The sequence below is a fragment of the Tamandua tetradactyla genome, chromosome 8 (genome assembly GCF_023851605.1).
Source record: "Tamandua tetradactyla isolate mTamTet1 chromosome 8, mTamTet1.pri, whole genome shotgun sequence".
NCBI classification, from domain to species: Eukaryota; Metazoa; Chordata; class Mammalia; order Pilosa; family Myrmecophagidae; genus Tamandua; species Tamandua tetradactyla.
This window is the reverse complement of record NC_135334.1, coordinates 58,227,392-58,249,518: the sequence shown is the minus strand read 5'-3', so window position 1 is coordinate 58,249,518 and position 22,127 is coordinate 58,227,392. Positions and strand designations below refer to the sequence as shown.

The following is a 22,127-nucleotide window of genomic DNA, read 5'->3' as shown; positions in this document are numbered from 1 at the left end:
ATCTATATAATGCAAAAGAATAACCTCTCGACTCTGTTTGAAATCTCTCAGTCACTGAGACTTTATTTTTTCTCATTTCTTTCCCATTTTGGTCAAGAAGGCTTTCTCAATCCCATGATACCAGGTACCAGCTCATTCCAGGAGTTTTGTCCTACGTTGCTAGAGAGATTTATACCCCTGGGAGTCATGTCCCACATAGTGGGAGAGGGCAGTGAGTTCACCTGCCAAGTTGGCTTAGAGAGAGAGGCCACATCTCAGCAATAAAAGGGGTTCTCTGGGGGTGATTCCTAGACATAATTATAGGAAGGCCTAGTTCCTTTGCAAGAATAAGTTTCACAGGGCGGGCCGCGGTGGCTCAGCGGGCAAGAGTGCTTGCCTGCTGTGCCGGAGGACCCCGGTTCGATTCCCGGCCCCAGCCCATGTAATAAACAAACAAACAAACAAAATATAATAAAACAAGAAAATGTTTAAAAATGTTTCCCTTCCATCCTTCCTTCCTTCTCTGTCTTTCCTTCCTTTCCTCCCTCTCTCTTTAAAAAAAAAAAAAAAAAAAAAAAGAATAAGTTTCACAGGGGCAAACCCCAAGATCTAGGGCTCAGTCTATTTATTTGGTTGTCCCCAATGCTTGCAAGAATATCAGGAATTCTCCAAATGGGGAAGTTGAATATTTCCCCCTTTCTCTCCCATTCTTTTTAATGGCTATATAGCATTCCATTGAACATATATACTACATTTTGTTTATCCATTCACCTGTTGATGAATGTTTCAGCGTTTTTACTGTTGTGAATAATGCCTCCATGAACATTGGTGTACAAGAATCTGTCCAAGTTGTTGATATTGGATATGTATGACTTTGTCAGGAATTAGTCTTGTCTAATTAAGACTCAATACAAAACTCTCCAAGGTTTAACCAAATAGAGCTGAACCAAAGCAGACTCTGAAAGAGTACCTCAGTGTTCTAAGAGGCTAAACTTACTCCTACTGACCTTGTGTCTCTACCTTGGTTTCCTATTTTCTAGATTCTCCGTGTTACCACATCACTTTTGTCACCTTTCCCCAAAGCTGTGTGGTTCCCCTTTAAAATCTTCAATGTGGACAAAAATGGTTCCTCTTGGAATAACTGAGACAGGCTGGTATTTTCAAAAACAGCTTTACTAAACATGAGGAAAACAAAAAGAAATAATTACAGAAAACATACACAGTGTAAATACAGCAACGTTTCCAACTGTAGGTTTTTGTTAGCAAAAATTCTATCAGAAGTAGGGAAGATTCACTGGGCTTCAATCTCATTTACCCCTTTAATTATCTGAATTAATCTGAACTCCCTTTCCCCACCCCATCTTCCTACCCTGTCCCAACAACTTTTATATCTCTGAGCATTGTGATCTTGAGCTGTTATCTTGATTTTCTTAAACTCTTTTCTCAAAGGAAAAAATACTCAAGAACTTAATTTTAAAACTAGCTTTCTCCTAATAAAAATCTCCTGGACTACCAAAGAGTTGCCAAAATGCCTGGCTCACAACAGATTTTCATGTTTTGATGTTTAAAACACAGAATCTTCTCAATGCTGACATTTAACCAGCTCAAAACAAAGTATATCCTTAGAAATGTCCCCTGGGATAATAAGTATTCCTTACAATAGCAGGTAGGGTTTATGTTCAATAAGTTTGAGGAATTCTGGGTTTAAACTAAGTTTCACAGTATTCTCTACTGCATAATTTCTCAAACTATTTCATGCAATTAACAAATATTTATTAACATCTGTTGTATGCCAGGCACTGCTTTAGGTGCTGAGAAACCCTGGTAAAGTATGAAAAGGAGAGATAAGATCCCTGGCCTGCCCTCAAATAATTCACTTTCTAGGTGGGGTTCACCAAAAACGTGAACAAACAAGATCATTCCTAATAGTGGTGTGCTGGTTTGAGAGGATTATGTGCCCTAGAAAAGCCATATTTTAATCCTGATCCAACCTTGTGGGAGCAACGGTTTCTTTTAAATTCTATTTAGTACTGAATGTTGGAAACTCCACTCCATGGAGATGTGACTAGCCCAATTGTGGGTGTTAACCTTGATTAGATGGAGATGTGACTCCAACATTACAGGTGGGTCTTGATTACTTTACTGGAATCCGTTGAAAAAGGAAGCATTCGGAAAAGGCTTGAGATTCTGAGAGACAGAGCCATGAGAAACAGGAGAGCCCAGGCAGCCAGTGACCTTTGGAGATGATGAAGGAAAATGTCCCTGGGGGATCTTCAAGAAACAAGAAGCCTGGAGAGAAAGCTAGCAAATGTCATCATTTTTCCATGTGCCTTTCTGGTTGAGAGAAAGACCTTGAACTTCATCGGCCTTTCTTGAGTGAAGGTAACCTCTTATTGGTGCCTTAATTTGGACATTTTTATAGACTTGCTTTAACTTGGACATTTCCATGGACTTAGAACTGCAAACTTGCAACTTAATGAATTCCCCCTTTTAAAAGCCATTCCATTTCTGATATATTGCATTCCAGCAGCTAGCAAAGTAGAACAAGTGGTATGGACTGTGAAGACTTTAAAGTGATGATATAGGGAGTAGCTGGCAGTGGGAAACTTTAGCTACTATGGTCAGGGAGGGCATCTCTGAAGAGCTGACATTTGAGCTGAAACCTGAAGCATTTCAGAGCCAACTACATGATGAATCAAGAAAAGAGCACAGTAGGCAGAGGGAACCATAAGTCCAAAGGCCTGGCAGGAAAACGCTTGGGATGCTGGGGAAAGAGAAAGAAGCTTCTGGTATTCAGAACTGAGTGATTGAAGGGGAATGTATATGCAATGAGTTATGACCATAGAGGCCATGGCTGGTATAATGGAATGCAATTTGAAGGGTTTTAAGCCTGGGCATGATCTGATTTATAATATTAAAAGATGACTTTGGCTATTGTGTGGAGAATGGAATGTAGAGGCCAAGACTGCAAGTAGAAACCAGTTAGGAGGTTCTTCAGTAGCTCATCTGAGAGGAATAGCACTAACAGGACTTTCTGACGGGTTGATGTGGGATAAGAGAGAAGTCAAAGATGATTTGTAGCTTTTGGGCTTGAGTAATTGAATATATGATAGTATTATTGATTGAGCTAGGAAAGACTTTATGCAAAGGCTTAAAGGGATGGAGAAAATCAAGACACTGTTTTAGTCATGTTAAGTATGAGATACTATTACACATCTTAGAAGCACTATCAAGTAGGCAGATATATATTTATGAGTCTGGAGCTTAGGAGAAAGGTTTATGATACAATTTGGGGCATCATTAGCATACAGATGACATTTAAAACCATGGAACAGGATGAGATCACCTAGGGAGACTGTAGAGAAGAGTTAAGTCCTAGTGACAAGCCCCAGGGGACTTCAAATTTAGAAATCTGGTACAGAAGGAGGAGTCAGCAGAGGAGACTTTTAACATGTTCATATACATTATCGCTCTATAAAAGGGAGATACAGAGTGCAGCATTTCCCGTATTTATTTGACCTTGGAACCTTTTGTCACAGAGCATTTCACAGTGCAAAGATCTAAGGAAAACTTTGGGAAATACTGTACATAACCTTCTAGCTGCACTTCATTGTGAAATAACATGTTGAGTTCTAAGGTGGCAACAGGCAAGTCTTCTCCCTCTAGGCAGAAAGCTGATTCTGTAAATGCCTATCCATTGTACAGCAAAACACTGCTCTTATGATCCAGATCATGAAATATTCCTGCAGGAGATGTACTTGTGCCATAGGCAGTAAGTGGGAAGGGAGGGATGTTCCGCGAAGGTCTCACTGAGCCAAATTGCAAATGTTGGCAGTTTTTAGCCTTTTTTGCATTCAAAATAGTTATTTTGGTGGAGGAGGGAGATTGAGGGCCTAGGGAGAGGCCCAGGAATAAATATTCTTTTTTCATCAAGTGTGTAACATTTTTCAGGGCACTAACATTTGGGTTTTTCTATCTATACATAATATACCAGGGTGTCATTTGATGCACTAGAGTTAATTTAGTAAAACGTGGGGGTTTTTGGTTATAAGGAACAGAAACTCACTCAGAGGCCCACAAGTAAAAAATGTGTCTGGGAATTACTGAAAGGAAAATCGTGGTCTGAGGCTGGGAAGTTATCAGGATCTGAGGCAGTCCTAGAGATACGTTTCTCTCTAATATATATTCTCTCTGTCTCTGTCCCTACCTCTCTCAATCTCAGTATCTCTCTCTCTCTGTCTCTCCCTCCCTCACACATACACACACATGCGTGCGCACGCGCACAAACACACACAAACACACACATACACACACGCAGGCTCAGAGCCTGTATGGTCTTTCTCTCTTAGTTATACATGGAGTCATCACAATAAAATCCTCTACATTTGCATACCAACATCTATGTTGTATGAAATAAGACTTCACAATGAGTCTTAGAAATTCGCTTTATATACGAGGAGACCAAGGCCAGGGAGGAGAGACATTAATTAGTAAAAGGAGCTCTAGATAAGATTTGGTAGATTGACACAGACTTCTGTGTCAATCCCTTTTGTTAGAACCCCTTTCCAAATATTAGTCCACGCTCCTCCTTTAGAATGCACAAAACCCTGAATATAATAGAATATTTCTTAATGATTGAAGACCTTTCCATGCCTCAGGCCTATTATTCAGAATTTGAATTAAGATTGTTTAACTGCTTGGCTAGACATGCAGAAGGTGCAAAATGATTTGAAACGTGTTGACCTTGGGAAATCTTCTAGAAGTTTGTTGTTTGTTTTGAATTGAAATCCATGTTAACAATCTCTTTGTGGTTTAGGCTTCTACACAGTGCAAACATTCTAAATACAGTTGAAGATCTTGATTATTGTGTTCTGGCTAAACAAATGATCAACAGACATTTTTTGAATGTCTACTTTGTTGAAGGAGCTGAGTCAGACACCATTGTGAACATAAGGAAATAGAAAGATTAAATCCTTAAGTCCTTAAGGAATTTACATTCTCACTGGAGAGGCAAAATATAAACTCATAAAAATTACCTATTATGGGAGCTAAATAAATGAGAGAAGGCTTTGTAAAGAAGCCAGGTCTTGAAATAGATCTTGAACCATGGTAGGATTTGGACCAGCAAGCACATTGCTGAGAGGAATGTTTGACTGTGAAGGGCCTTTAAAGCAAAGAGGAAAATTTGAAAAAATATATGAGGGTGGGAAATCTTAGGGTAAATTGTTCATTTCTGAGATAGTTGGGATTGGATGAATATGAAACATTTAGCTGGGACAACTGTTGATAATATGTTTTTGATAATGTGAACTGAATATCAAGATGTCTTAGGTCCTTGTAGTTGTGGGAAAGTGTGTGTCTGCTGTACATTCTTCATTAAATTCCTAAGCTCTGTGGGTGGATAATATGAAGATCACAGGATAAATCTCAGGACTTGGCAATTTGCCTGTTGTAAGAGACCTAGCCTCTTCTCTTGGACACCAGAGACGTCAAAGATCAATTCTCCTTTGGAGAAAACAACCTTTAGAACTGTGAGATAGATCCTGGATTTGGATCCCCATTTCCATAACTCCTCCTTAAACATCTCAAGCCAGAAGTATGGAGGAGGAACCAAACATATTTCTCTAACCTCCTCTCTGCTTGTCTCACCTGTCCCTCAGTTCCTGGTCCAGCCCTTTGCCCTCTCCATCCTACACTAGCTCCTTAAAAGCCAAAGTCATTTTCCTCTGTGGGGAAGAGAGTATTTCACCTACTGGTCAATGACTAGCACACTCTTTACGAAAGCATAAATGAGAGAAAGGAGGGAACATCTGCATAGGACCCTGGCGTGCTGGGAAATGACTCAATCTCCTTCGTGTAAGCCATAGCTCCCAGCAGAGATAAAAAGTCACGGCACACCCATGTGTATTCCACATGGAAGTATCTAGACAGCCAGTCCCTTATTAAAAATTGCTGGATGGATAATTGCTTGAACAATTCCAAGCATTGATTGATCCTGAGGAAGAGGAAAAGGATGAGATTCTCAAATTCAACTTTCCATATGTAAAGCAAATCTAGGACATGGTGTTTATGCCTTTTAAAGAAGCAAACATTTTATCCAGGATGAGGAAGGCACTTGGTATTATTCTCTGTCCAGGACTAAGATTTGTATCTAGTCTTCCTTTTTTTGATATTTCACAAACCCAGCTTCTTTGTTCCTACCCTTCATCTTCAATTATAAGACAAAACTACTCCCCATATACAGAAAAATCCCTTTCCTAACATGAGACAGGGTCAGAGTGGTAGAGCTGGAAGGGAACTTCAAGATCATTGAATTCAACCTGCTGGCTGTTCAGATAAGAAAACTAAAGCCCAGAAAGATAAAGTGGCTTAGGCAAGTGTAGGAATAGAAGGAGGTAGCAGAATGTTATAAGATTCATGTTATGTTTTCCAGTTTACAGAGTGCTTTCATAAATATTATCTCATAAAAATCTATACTGTAGGTGGTATTATCATGCCCATTTTACAGATCAGGAAACTGAGGTCCAGAGAATTGCCATGTAAGAGTAAAAAGCACATCCTTTATCAGGAAAACTGCCCCATGACAAAGTCTAGTGTCTCTGAAGTGCCAGACCCTATTCTTTCTGACTAGATAGGCAAAGATTAATGAGACACCATCATTGCCTTCATATCTGGAAGGGGAAGGTGGTCTGTCTGCCCCAAAGATACACCCACGGCACCCTAATGCTAAAAAAAAATCACCTGAATCCCTATAGGTAACAAGTCCTCTAGAGTCAACTGACTTCCTTGAACCATGGCTGTGTGGGAATTTTGGAAAAGGCTAGCTTTTCTATAGAGGAACCTACATTTTAAACTTCACAAAACTGACAGTCTCTGTTATATGAAATTGAATAGATTGTAGAATAATTTGGGGTTTAATTAATATTGGAGGTGGGATAGTGATGGGGACTTTCAGACCTCTTCTTGTCCTGTCCTTTTCTTTGTGAACAGTACCCATCTCTGTGGTCCTGCCTTTCCAGTGCGACACTGGCAAGCACACTCTCTTTTCTTTTCTTTTTTTCTTGGTAAAAGAATCTGATTGATAACTGGATCACGCCTTCATGGTTGGTGAAAAATCATTTGAAATTTTTGTTCATCTAAGTTTGGGATTGGCATACCACTGCCTGAGGGTTAAGTCCAGCCTGCCGCCTCTTTTTGTATGGTTTACAAGTTAAAAATAGTTCTTACATTTTTAATGGTCAAAAAAATCAAAAGAACAATTCATGACATATTACTACTATATGAAATTTAGACTTCAGTGGCCATAAATGACGTTTTATTAGAAAATAGCTACTCTTATCATTTATGTATTTTTTATGGCTGCTTTTGTACTACAATGATGGAGCTGAGTAGTAGTGACAGAGACTTTATGGTCTACAGAGTATTAAACATTTACAATTCAGAACTTTACAGAAAACCTTTGCTAACTCCTGTATAGAATACTAGTCATACTGTATGAGAATTGGTTCTATTTATATCCATTTCCTCAGCTAGACTTTTCAGCTTATGGAGGGAAGGGTCCACTTTATTTGAAATGATGCTTTTACTGCTGGTTGGCACTCAAGAAATGTTTTGGGAAAGGAAAGAAAAGTGTTAATGAATGGTTTGGGTTTTGGCACGTCAATTCTCTCTGGGCCTCAGTTTCCCCTTTTGTAAAACAAGAGGGTTAACTAAATGGTCTTGGTCCTCTCTAGTTTCAACATTCCATATTTTGTGTTAGGTTTACTGTAGTCCAAAATAAGCATCATCTTCAATTAATTTAATCTTTGTTTCTCCAGCTTTGGGTTTTCCTTTGGTGACCTCTGACTATTGCTTGGCTTCCCAGGTATGTCAGTGTCATGAAGAGGATGATCTAACTGGTTAACTTTTTCTGAGGGATATGTTTGTTTATGTGGTATCTTCATTATATGTAGTGTATAAATTCATTATAAATCTATAACTTCCATTCCTCATGTCTTCCAGTCTTGTGTTAGTTTAGGGACAGAACAGTTTTCTCAGGGCTTGTTGACTATTAAGAATCTGAATTTGTAGAGTTCAGACACTACCCTCTGGTTTTATGGACACCTCCTTGCCTCCATCAAGATGCATACATATGGCAGGCCCAGAAAATCTTACTACTTAGCAAAACTTATTAAAAAAAAATCACATGTGAGACTAAAGCAAAAAATGTTTATTTGTTACAAAATTTAGATTTTGACTAGAGCATTTCCTAATACAACTCATGTAGATAGTTTGATTGAATGTCATAAGTACTTGGAATCTGAGGTAGCACATGAGATTTTGTTGGTTTGTCCAGAGTGATCCCCCGATGAATCCCAGAATGATTTGATCAGTGACTGGAAAAGTATTTGCAAGCCCCCTTCGGGGAATGGTGAGAGTGGGGAGAAATTCAACTTTCCCAAGTTGAATTCTTGATATTATCACAAGCAGTGTAGACAACCAAAGCTATAGGCTGAGCCCCCAGTCTTGGGGATTGTTCACATGAAACTTAACCCCACAAAGGATAGGTCAAGTCTACTTAAAATTTAGCCCTAAGAGTCACCCCCAAGAGAGCCTCTTTCATTGCTCAGATGTGGCCCCTCTCTCCAGCCAACACGACGAGCAGTCTTACCACCCTCCCCCTCTCTGTATGGGACATGACTCCCAGGGGTGTGGACCTTCCTGGCAATGTGGGACAGAGATCCTGGAATGAGCTGAGACTCAGCATCAAGGGACTGAGAAAAAACCTAGAGTGAACTGAGAATTAACATCAAGTGATTGAGAGAAACTTCTCGACTAAAAGGGGGAAGAGTAAAATGAGACAAAGTGTCAATGGCTGAGAGATTCCAAACAGAGTCGAGAGGCTATCCTGGCGGTTATGCTTACGCATTAAGTAGATATCACCTTGTTGTTCAAGATGTAGTGGAGAGGCTGGAGGGAACTGCCTGAAAATGTAGAGCTGTGTTCCAGTAGCCATGTTTCTTGATGATGATTGAACAATGATATAGCTTTCACAATGAGACTCTGTGAATGTGAAAACCTTGTGTCTGATGCTCCTTTTAGCTACTATATCAACAGAAGAGTAGAACATATGGAATAAAAATAAATAATAGACAGATTCAATGCAATACCAATCAAAATCCCAACAACTTATTTTTCAGAAATAGAAAAACCAATAAGTAAATTTATCTAGAAGGGCAGGGTGCCCCGAATTGCTAAAAACATCTTGAGGAAAAAAAACGAAGCTGGAGGTCTTGCACTGCCTGACTTTAAGGCATATTATGAAGCCACAGTGGTCAAAACAGCATGGTATTGGCATAAAGATAGATATATCGACCAATGGAATCGAATAGAGTGCTCAGATATAGACCCTCTCATCTATGGACATTTGATCTTTTATAAGGCAGTCAAGCCAACTCACCTGGGACAGAACAGTCTCTTCAATAAATGGTGCCTAGAGAACTGGATATCCACATGCAAAAGAATAAAAGAGGACCCATATCTCACACCCTATACAAAAGTTAACTCAAAATGGATTAAAGATCTAAACATTAGGTCTAAGACCATAAAACAGTTAGAGGAAAATGTTGGGAGATATCTTATGAAACTTACAATTGGAGGCGGTTTTATGGACCTTAAACCTAAAGCAAGAGCACTGAAGAAGGAAATAAATAAATGGGAGCTCCTCAAAATTAAACACTTTTGTGCATCAAAGAACTTCATCAAGAAAGTAGAAAGACAGCCTACACAATGGGAGACAATATTTGGAAATGACATATCAGATAAAGGTCTAGTATCCAGAATTTGTAAAGAGATTGTTCAACTCAACAACAAAAAGACAGCCAACCCAATTACAAAATGGGAAAAAGACTTGAACAGACACCTATCAGAAGAGGAAATACAAATGGCCAAAAGGCACATGAACAGATGCTCAATGTCCCTGGCCGTTAGAGAAATGCAAATCAAAACCACAGTGAGATATCATCTCACACCCACCAGAATGGCCATTATCAACAAAACAGAAAATGACAAGTGCTGGAGAGGATGCGGAGAAAGAGGCACACTTATCCACTGTTGGTGGGAATGTCAAATGGTGCAACCACTGTGGAAGGCAGTTTGGCGGTTCCTCAAAAAGCTGAATATAGAATTGCCATACGACCCAGCAATACCATTGCTAGGTATCTACTCAAAGGACTTAAGGGCAAAGACACAAACGGACATTTGCACACCAATGTTTATAGCAGCGTTATTTACAATTCCAAAGAGATGGAAACAGCCAAAATGTCCATCAACAGACGAGTGGCTAAACAAACTGTGGTATATACATACGATGGAATATTATGCAGCTTTAAGACAGGATAAACTTATGAAGCATGTAATAACATGGATGGACCTAGAGAACATTATGCTGAGTGAGTCTAGCCAAAAACTAAAAGACAAATACTGTATGGTCCCACTGATGTGAACCGACATTCGAGAATAAACTTAGAATATGTCATTGGTAACAGAGTCCAGCAGGAGTTAGAAACAGGGTAAGACAATGGGTAATTGGAGCTGAAGGGATACAGACTGTGCAGCAGGACTAGATACAAAAACTCTAAAATGGACAGCACAATAATACCTAATTGTAAAGTAATCATGTTAAAACACTGAATGAAGCTGCATCTGAGCTATAGGTTTTTTTTTGTTGTTGTTGTTGTTGTTTTGTTTTTTGTTTGTTATTGTCTGTCTGGTTGTTTTTTTGTTGTTGTTTTTTTACTATTATTATTACTTTTATTTTTTTTCTCTATATTAACATTCTATATCTTTTTCTGTTGTGTTGCTAGTTCTTCTAAACCGATGCAAATGTACTAAGAAACGATGATCATGCATCTATGTGATGATGTTAAGAATTACTGATTGCATATGTAGAATGGAATGATTTCTAAATGTTGGGTTAATTTCTTTTTTTTTTTTTCCGTTAATTAATAAAATAAATAAATAAATAAATAAATAATAGGGGGAACAGATGTTAAAATAAATTCAGTTTGAAATGCTAGTGGTAAATGAAAGCGAGGGGCAAGGGGTATGGTATGTACAGTCTTTTTTTTCTCTATTATCATTTTATTTCTTTTTCTGTTGTCTTTTTATTTCGTTTTCTAAATCGATGCAAATGTACTAAGAAATGATGAATATGCAACTATGTGATGATATTAAGAATTACTGATTGTGTATGTAGAATGGAATGATATCTAAATGTTTTGTTTGTTAATTTTTTTAATTAATAAAAAAATTAAAAAAAAAAAATCACAGCATCTTGAAACCAAATGGAGTTTGAAAGTCCAAACCTCACAAGTGCTTAGGGCCATACTCAAGGTGGCATTCAGGGTGCTCCGTCATGGTGAATGGCAGAAGGGCGGTACAAGGTCAGAATTCTCCTGCTATCAGAATGATTCGATTTAAACCATTACCCTACATTGTTTCCTGCCAGAAGGTCGGTTGCTTCTCTCCACCCCCATCATTGTTAAGAAGTAGACAGAATCTTAAGAATTGAGGCACACGGGACAAAAGAAAACACACTTGCCTGTAAATGTGGCCCCATATGAAGAATGAAGCTAGGCCAGCCCTCATGCAATAGGTGAAGTTTCCTTTCTGGACTTTTCTGTTCCCTTTCCTGCCCCTTCTCTCCCCCTCCTCCCCACCCCCCCACCCCACCTACTCACTGATTTTTCTGGGTCTCTGTTATGATGCATTCAGCATGGGAAAACCCAAGCCTCCATTCCAGTATCACCCTTTCTTTTCCCTTTATTTTTTTTTAGTATTTTTATTGATAAAACAATATACAAACACAAACATTCTTAACATAAAAACATTCCATACATGGTGTATAAACAATGGTTCACAATATCATCACATGGTTCTGTATTCATCACCATGATCATTTTTTAGAATATTTGCGTCACTCCAGAAAAAGAAATAAAATGAAAAAGAAAAAGTTCATACATACCATACCCCTTACCCCTCCCTCTCATTGACCACCAGTATTTCCATCTACTCAGTTAATTTTAACCTTTGCTCCTCTTACTATTTGTTTATTTTTTATCCACATTTTTTACTCATCTGTCCATACCCTAGATAGAAGGAGCATCAGATACAAGGGGTTCACAATCACACAGTCACATTGTAAAAGCTATATCATTGTACAATCATCTTTAAGAAACATGGCTACTGTAGAACACAGCTCTACAGTTTCAGGTACTTCCCTTTAGCCACTTTAATACACCATAAAGGATATCTATACAACACCTAAAAATATTCTCCAGGGTAACCTCTCAACTCTGTTTGAAATCTCTTGGCCACTGACACTTTATTTTTTCTCATTTCTCTCTTCCCCCTCGTGGTCAAGAAGGTTTTCTCAATCTCTTGATGCTAAGTCCCAGCTCATTCTGGGATTTCTGTCCCATGTTTTATACCCCTGGGAGTCATGTCACGTAGTGGGATAGGGCAGTGGGTTCAATTGCCTTGTCAGCTTAGAGAGAGAGGCTACATTTGAGCAACAAAAGAGGTCCTCTGGGGGTGACTCTTAGGCTTAATTTTAAGTAGGCTTAGCCTATCCTTTGCAGAAATAAGTTTCATAGGGGCGACCCCAGGATTGAGGGTTCAGCCTATTGATGTAGTTGCCTCCACTGCTTGCAAGAATATAAGAAATTCTCCAAATGGGGAAATGGAATCTCCCCCCTTTCTCCCTATTCCCCTAAGTGGACTTTGCAAATACTTCTTTATTCACTGTCCAAATCACTCTGGGATTTATCCAGGCATCACACTAACTTGGACAAACCAACAAAACCTCATGCCCTATTCAAGATTCCCTGTACTTATGGTGTTCAACTAAACTTCCCTTTCCTTTTTAAACAGGAAAAGTAGTGAGGTAGAGTGGAAAGGTGCAAAGCACTTAGAGTCAAATTAGTCTGACTTATAGCTTCTCCACTCATCGGTGTAGCCTCAGTTTCTATGATCTGCGAAATGGAGATAATACTTATCACCTACCTCCCATGCACTATTCATTTCTCCTTGCATCTCACACTGCTCACTGCCTAGGATGCAGCAGATACTTGCATATCCTCTTGAACTAAATTGAACTGACTTTATATATGATCTTGCATGGATCATGAAATGCAGAATACTTGAGCTAAAAGGAACTCAATGACCCATTCAATTCGGTGTCAGCAAATTTGAGGCAGACATTCCTCACTTCCCATTCCCGTCTCTGAGCAGGAATCGCTAAATAAATGGTCACGACATTCTTTCCAGTTAAGTGTCTTTACTGACTTAAGCATCACAGTACTCCACATAGCTCTCTGGGAGACCACTACTATTCCATTGAAATTATCACTGGAGAAAAGAAACCAAAGTTGATTTACCATTCTGGATTGACTACAATTTCCACTTTATAAATAAAGAAACCTAGACCTATAGAGGTGACAGGGTTTGGCCAAGGTCACAGAATTATTTGCAAAGTGAGCTGCAATTAGTAAGTAGGTCCTAGGTTTTCTCTCTATTCAGTCCTCTACCTACTATGTTCATAGCCTTTGTATTCTAACAGAAGTCTCAATGCCTTCAAGCCAAGGAATGAGCACTGAGGGGGATTTCCAGGAAAAGCAAATAAAGTTTTTGCTTTATTTTGTTCCTTTGTTGTTGTTGCCATTTTGTGTGTGTGTTTAAAGACAGGAGGGCCTTAGAAACACCCCAGTCATGTGGTTATCTCCCTGATAATTCAGAAGACAAGTCAATTACTCAACACACTTTCATAGAGGTCCTCTTAATTCCAGGCAAAGGTGCAAAATTTCAGAGCCCCAGGTGGATAAAATGAGTACTCTGCCCCCAGGATTTATGGACCCAAAAACAAATAATGAAAGAAAAAAAAAACAAAACAGGATCATAAATGAGCTAACAGAGATATGCTAGAGCTCCGTAAGAGCCAGAAGGCATGGCCCTTTATTACCCAGAGAAGTCACTGAGGGCTTAACAGAGGAAGTAATTTCTGAACTGATTGTCCCAAGAATAATCATAGTTCTCCCAAGTAAAGAAAGGAGAAAGTTGTTTCATCAGTGTATTTACCAAGAAACTGTGTATACAAAGGTGTGGGGCTATGAAAGAGCCTGGCCCATGTGGGAACTAGGAAAGAGCTCTGTGTGGAAGGAAAGGGGGAACAGAGGGGAGGGAAGGCAGTGGGGGAGGGGAAGAGAAGGAAGGGAGTGTCCGGACAGAGGTCTGGAGAGATAAGTTAAAGGAGCCTGCTTCAAAGGAGTCTACAAAGACCGATAAGTCATATGCATAAATAATTATAGCACATGATACAATGATCCAACCGCTTTTCAGAGGATCAGAGAAGAGTAGGGGATCTCAGAGAAGAGAGAGATAACTTCCCACCTGAGGCTAAGGACCATATCACTGACAACCAGACAGAGTTTGAGTTGATCCTCCTCCTCCTCCTTTTCCTCTTCCTCCTTCATTTAGAGAAGTTGTGGGTTTACGGAACAATCATGCATAAAATACAGGATTCTGCCAAAATTCAAGTTAAAGTTCAAGATCAGCAATATAATGTCCTGTCCAATTGAAAGAAGCCTCAGAATCAAGTTCTTTATGGATCATATTCTCACTGGACAAAAGCTGAGGATTTTAAATGACTAATTTTCTAGACAAGAGGGTTTCAAAGAGAGAAAGTTTATTGCTAGGCACAAAGCAGGAGAGCAAATGGCCTAAAAATCTGTCTCCCCAAACTGCAGTACTTCTGATAGTTTTATAGTATTAAAAGATGGGCAGGTTTTAGAATAATGAGTACAGTGGCTCCAGATGATGTAATTAGAGATGATTTAATTACTCGCCATGTGCGAATAGATTCTATTTTTAGTGACAGAACATATGTAAGAAAATGGTAGCCTTAACATGATGATGGGTGTGATTTTTAGTATTATAATGAGGTATAGGTCACGTTTAGGTTAAAGTCTAAGCTACTGCGCACGTCAGGTGGGCCCATTTTAGTTAAATCCAGCTTAGATTATCAAGACAATTTTTGAATTGGGATGGGTTAATTCTGGGCTGACCCAAGGCCCTTCATTAATAAACATTAGGGGCTGTCTTTAGTGAGCAAAAGATTCCAAAGTCGAAAAACCAGATAAAATGGGTACAAGTGAAGGTCAATCACGAGGTTTTTACAATCACAAGATTCAAGATAGAGGCTATAAAATCTCTATCAGAGCTCAAGATAGCTGGATTACAGTTCAGAGACTTCAGGTATTTCCCTTTGTTTACTCTAATATACCAGAAAGTAAAAAGGGAATAACAGTAATCATAATTATCCCTTGAATCCTAACTTCTCAGTAAAAATATTGTTCATAGACAATAAAAAAAAAATTTTTTTTTTTACTACCTTGCAGGGGACATATTCCCACTACATAACATGCCATTTGTTTGTTCACCACTCTACCACTAGCGCCTAGAATAGTGCTTGGCACCTAGTAAATGCTGAATATGTATTTGTGGAATTAGTTTTCAAAATGATGCATTTTTACTGTGAAAACTGGTAAACTCTAGATTTTCTTTTCAGCACCTCTAAAATATCCTTTACCTAAATTGCCATTAGTACTATGTCATGCATCTGGATTTCTGATTTAGAAGATATAGTTTACAGAACCCACAGACACAACATAGGAAAATTTCATTCTTCTTTTCAAGAACTTTCCCTGTGGCAGCTGGAGTGTTTGGGAGGTGGGAAGGAAATGTGGTTTGGTGGTGAGTACCCTATTCCTGGGCTGAAGTCTTCAGACACTCCCTGCTGCATGGCTGGCTGCCACGTGGTCTCACACTAGGACAGTCCCTCTGTTCTGTTCTTTGCCCACTTGAACTCGCAGGCTTCAGGAATCTTGGATGAAAGTGGAAAACACTGGCATCCCGAAAGGAACGTAGTTGGAATGCCTGTGGCCTTGTTTGGTTCTTCCTAGGGCTCTGGCTGCTCTCGTGGGAGAGGAAACATTCCACAGTTGCAAGGATGAAAGAGTGTGCTTCTTTACGAATTTAGCGTATGCCTGGCACTGCTTGGATTATAACTTTTAATGTGCTTGATTATCTCTGACAAATCTCAGCATCTTCTTGACACTGCTTGGAATGTAATATTTAATGTGCTTGATTATCTCTGTCAACTTAGTGAAAATCATTATCAACCTTGTATGTTTTATTTTTTTAACCATTCCATTTTTGTTTAGTTTTACATTCAGACATCAAAAGCATGGGTGTACTTAGGTTATTCTTTTTTTTAGCTGAGGAAGAGGTTTGCTTGGAACTCTGATTTTTCATGGTTTTTCTCCTTCTCCCCCAACCCCATCCCCTGCAACCTCAAGATTTTGAATCCTTTCTGTAATTAAGAATGTGTAGAAGGCTGTCTGCCTTCATAGCTTCACCACCCTCTCAGCCATCCAAAGTAAAAACTTTCAGAATTATCTCCTTCATTTCTCTCACCACTCCATTCTCAAGTCCTCTTGATTCTACCCCTAAATTATTCTCGTGTCTTAGCTGATGTTCTTAACTGATGTTCTCAGTCTGAGTTATTAACTGATCTTCCTGACTCCATCTCCTTCTTGGTCCAATTTTCCCACTGCTACCAGACTGAGCTCCCTAAAACACAGACTATGGCACTCTCCTCCTCAGAAGCCATCAGCGGTTCCTCATCACACAGAGAATAAAATGCAACATCCTTACCATAGTATTCAAGGTCATGTCGAGTCTTGTCAACTCTTTATTAGCCAACCTTTTGCAATGTAAAATGAGTAGCAGTGAAATAAATTTATTAAATAAACTGGATACATAAAAACTGTTGTCCAGAAAGTCACTACAAAAGAATATGTGCTATATGCATATGTTTGTATATGTACAAATAGATACAGATATGGATATACAGAGTATGATAAATAGTTATTATAATTTTTTGGCGAGCCCGCAAAATTCTACTCAGTATCTAGTTGTTGGCAAACTACTCTGCATGTATAGTAAAAAAAAAAGATAAAATGAAAGGAAAGAAAGCATTACTTTTCCAATGCCAATAAATAAATAAAACTGGAAAACTACTAACATTTAAAACAGCATTTAAGAAATATATCTTGACAATTGGTTCTTGAGGGAGAGGTAGACAAGATGGGCAAATGATTCTTTGTCTAAATAGCCAACATTTAATAGTAGGTTAGACCATATTCTAAGAGCTTTAAAAGCTTTAGCTTTACAAGTATTTGATCTCATAACAACCTTACAAAATAGATACTGTCATTTTCCTCATTTTGCAGACAAGGAGACTGATGTACAGGGAAGCTACAAAAGATATGTCCAAGGTCACACAGTGAATGGTAGGTATGAAGTGAGGCAGTTGGTCCCAAGGTTCCTGTTGTTAATGACAGCTCTGTATTGAGAGCGTCAGGAGAATTATCAGAAATAGTCAGGGACAGCTAATACTGGAGGATGTGCATACAGTATCTAAAGTTGTCAGGACTACATTGGCTGAGGACCAAAGCTGTGTAGTCAGGACTGGATACTGGGTATATGATGTTTTCGTTGAGGCCATTTTGATGCTAATGATATTTTGACATTCACACTTCATTCATTACTACAAAGAATAAGCCATTAAATTTTCGACTTAAAAAAATAAACCGTGAAGTGATCAGTGCAAAAGAAACTCTGCCACAATGTCGGGATGAAATTAAGGTCAGATAGGGGGAATTCAAGGATGGGACAGAAATCAAAGACATGGTGAAAAAAAGGTGATGCTTAAAAATGGGATGAGATTGTTGCACGCAGCATTTGTTTATTTTTTTTAAAGTGATAGCTTATTGGCTGGAATTTTAGGGTCTCAAAATGTCCGTGGTGTCAAAATGGACTAATCAAAATGTTCTGCTTCAAAGAGGGACTTGCAGGAGGAAGAGGGTAAGCAGTGAGTGCTAACCACAATTCATTTCAGACAGAAGCAGGAGGAAGCCACAGGCCAAGTGGTGAACTGATAGTCCCTTTCGGTTTTGGTTGTCAGAAAGGACGAAGAATCAAAACAGCACTTTTGCAATGGGTGAGTTTACAAATTAGCAGGAAGTGTGGCAACACTTGAAAGGCAGAACACATTTTTTGAACCATCTTTACGTGGTATCTTTTTCTTTGGAGTTATGGTTTTCACTTGAAAATTGGAATTATTTGATGAAGCAGCAGCATCTCTGGTATTATCTGTGGATCAAGACAGATAAAATATTGCGTGAAAATTGGGGTACAGAATCAGGTTCAAATCTAGACTCCACCATTGCCAGCTGTGTGACTTCAGGCAAATCTCAACCTCTCTGAACCTCAGTACCTTCACTGATTAAAGGGCAATAACATTACTAAGTCTTAGGGTTGCTGTGGGCCTTAAATAATTGTACCTCAGCTAGTCAGCATTCAGTAACTATTCATCAAATGGCACGAGAGTGGTTGGTGGGATTAAAGTTGAATACTTATTTATATATTTTATTTCTCTGTATTTTTTAGTATTCCCACCAGGAATATTAATATTGTTTTTGTTTTTTAATCTTTCAAATTTTTTAATTTTTATTTTAATTAATATATTATGTATTTACATACCATGTTATCATCCAAAGTGTACAATCAATGGTCACAATATCATCACATAGTTGTGTATTTATCATCACAATCTATTTTTTTCTTTTTTTTTTGAAAAATAACATATATACAATCAAGCAATAAATTTCAAAGCACATTGCAACAGTTAGTGGTAGAACAGATTTCAGAGTTTGGTATGGGTTACAATTCCACAATTTTAGGTTTTTACTTCTAGCTGCTCTAAGATACTAGATATTAAAAGAAATAGCAATATAGTGATTTAGCAGTCATACTTATTTGTATAACTTCACCATTACCTTTGATCTTTCTCCCATTATTTAGGGGTATTTGGGCTGAGCCTATTCTAACTTTCTTTTTTTTTTTTAACGTTCTTTTTCTTTTATTGTGAATTATACATTTATTAAAAAAAGCAATAAATTTCCAAGTACTTTTTTTTTTTTAGGGTTTTTTTGTTTGTTTTTGTTTTCGTATGCTGTATGGCGGGGCTCACATTTCATTCTTTTTCCATGTGAGTATCCTGTTACTGCAGCACCACTTGTTGAATTTTATTTGTTTGTTTGTCTTCTTGTTTTTTAGGGGGAAGTGCATGGGCCGAGAATCGAATTTGGGTCTCCCGCATGGCAGGCAAGAATTCTACCACTGAACTACCCTTGCACCCCCTCCAAGTACATTTTAAGAAGTATTTATAGAATAGGTTTTAAAGTTTGGTATGGGTTACAGTTTCAAGATTTTTTTTCTTCTAACTGCTCCAAAACATTGGAGACCAACAGAAATATCCATATGATGATTCAGCAGTCACACTCATTTGTTAAATCTTATCTTCTCTCTTATACTCCAGCATCACCTGTGATCTTTCTCCCACTCTTTAAGGGTTTTGGGGCTATGCCCATTCTAAGTTTTTCATGTTGGAAAGGGTGGTCACTAATATGGGATGGGGGATGGAACTAGCTGATATTCTGGAAAGGCTGGCCCTTCTACATTTCAAGACTTGTCTGGTCTAGGAACAAATCTGAAGGTTGTAGGTTTTAGAGAGTTACCCTAGTGCATGAAACCTTTGTAGAATCTTGTGTAATGCCCTAGGTATTCTTTAGGATTGACTGTAATGGTTTTGGTTGGGGTTTGGCAGGTTATAATAGGTAGCAATATCTAACTGAAGCATGCATAAGAGTGACCTCCAGTGTAGCCTCTCAACTCTATTTGAACTCTCCCAGCCACTGATACCTTATTTGTTATACATCTTTTCCCCCTTTTAGTCAGGATGGAACTGTTGATCCCACGGTGCCAAGATGAGATTCATCCCTGGGAGTCATCTCCCAGGCCGTCAGGGAGACTTTCACCCCTGGATGTCATATTAACCCTGGAGGGTAATAATTTCACTTGCAGATTTGGACTTAGAGAGAGAGGCCACATCTGAACAACAAAAGAGGTCCTCCAGGAGTAATTCCTAGGCATACCTATAGGTAGACTAAGCTTCTCTGCTACATACATAAGCATCAAGATCAGGGCTTGGCCTATTGATTTTGGTGTCACTAATGTTTGACACAGTATCAGGGGTTTCCCAGTGTTAAAGTTTAATAGTTCCGTAATTTTTCTCCCATCCTTCAAGGGACTTTGCCAATACTTTTCAATTATCTGTTTAATATACTTCGGGATGTATCCAGGCATTACATTAAGCTATACAAGATTAAAAGGTCTCATTCTTATTCTAGGCTCCCTGTGTCTGGATTGTTTAAATGATCTATCCAGACAGATTGAGTTATATTATGTGCTACAGAATATTTAGGTTCTGGACAAAATAAACTTTTCTTCCTTTGGTCTCTGTGTTAGTTTGTGAGCTACCAGAATGTGACACACCAGAACTGGAATGGCCCTCAAAAAGCGGAATTTAACAAATTACAAGTTTATAGTTCTAAGGAAGTGAAAGTGTCCAAACCAAGGTACCAACAAGAGCTTAACGTCATTCAAGAAAGGCCCATGGTTCAGGAACACCTCTGTCAGCTGGGTAGTCACGTGGCTGGCATCTGCTTGTCCCTTGCTTCTGGTCTCTGTTGCTTTCAGCCTCTGTTCCTGTGGTGGTCGTGGTGGTGCGTGGGGGGGGGGGGGGTCCTCATTTTGCTTCTTTGGGGCCGGCTTTCATCTCTTGGCTTCCCTTGGCTCTCTCCTGGTTCTGGCTTGCTTAACATCTCATGGCAATACCTGCTGGGCTCTAAGCATCTCCAGACATTGGTGTCTCTGTTCTCCATGTGTTTGCATCGGTGTCAGCTCTGCTCTGAAGTTTCTGTTGGCTTTGTCATTTCTGATTCTCTCCAAAATGTTTTCTCTTTTAAAGGATTCCAGTAAACTAATCAAGACATACATGGAATGGGCAGAATCACATCTCTAGCTAATCAAGAGGTCACACCCCCGATTGGGTGTCACATCTCTGTGGAGATATTCTAATCAAAAGTTTCCAATGTACAGTATTAAATCAGGATTAAAAGTAAGTGCTGCCTCCACAAAATTAAATCAGGATTAAAACATGACTTTTCTGGGGTACATAATATTTTCAAACTGGCCCAGTCTCAAAGAGTAGATGAAGTTTTAAAATACAGAACTTCTGTATTCTGTGTTCTGAATTCCCTTAATCCTGACCTGATCGGATTTGTTCTCATCTCTAAACATCAGGTCATACATATATAAAATAGCCTCTCAAAATCCAGAAGTATGTGACTGCTTTAACAGCTTACAATCTAGCTATATACATTGCTTTTGTAATTAGACACAAAAGCAATAAAACATATTCTTTTTTTAAGTGGCAAGCATATTTTCTCAAATTTTACATTTGACACCCCCACTCCCACCCCACCCCCACACACCTTTGTCTCTTCCATGTCTATGTTCCTGCTGCATAAAGCCTGGGTCCTCTTTTTGTAGCAATATTCAGAAGACGCCATGGGATGTCAGTTTTCTCTACACCACAGCAGGGCTTTAGCTGGGGTCAGCTCACTTCCCCAGGCCTGCAGCACTTAAGGTAGTGCTGTGCTGTGCTTACGGTAGTACAATGATAGCTCAGTGCTCACGGGGAGATCTCTGTTCTCTTCATTACATATTGATTCTCATCTTGACATTCCCTCCATTTGCCACTCAACTAATTCCTCCCCAACTACCCCCAGTCCTTGGGGAGCTTCATTTATTTCCCTTCTAGTTTCATTTATTTTGCACCAAGGACTAGAGGCACTGACATAGACTGCAGGGGATGAACCTGCAGTTGATCTTTGGAAACCAGGGAGAGTGTGGGCGAGTGCATTAAATGAAGCAAAGCTTTGGCAGGAAACCAGCTTCTAAACGTGTAGCTTTCCCTTTCTTTATAATTTTAAATTTGTGGATCCCAGATCTCCAATATTTGCCTCTGGTGCTGCCTTAGCAGTAAAAGAAAAGATGAATGCATGACTTAAGGGCTGTTACTTCAGCCCCAGAAAGATATGGGATAACCTCCGGGCTTTGTCACATTTGAAGCTACTGGGTCT

At 39.0% G+C, this 22,127-nt stretch overlaps 1 protein-coding gene across 7 annotated transcripts in view; it reads right to left on the bottom strand.

Moving 5' to 3' along the window:
- Positions 1–22,127, bottom strand: part of LOC143644408 (uncharacterized) — a 168,199-nt gene that overhangs the window by 11,961 nt on the left and 134,111 nt on the right. For 5 of the 7 annotated variants that reach the window (XR_013156672.1, XR_013156670.1, XR_013156671.1 and 2 more), the window contains one exon: positions 16,806–18,231. The exons of the other annotated variants lie outside the window; for them this stretch is intronic. Coding sequence is in view for 1 of the 5 variants with exons in the window: in XM_077113346.1 (XP_076969461.1) it covers positions 18,086–18,231 (146 nt within the window). In the remaining 4 variants the exon portion in view is untranslated. Of the gene's footprint in view, positions 1–16,805; positions 18,232–22,127 lie in introns of those variants that run through there. 7 annotated transcript variants of the gene reach the window in all.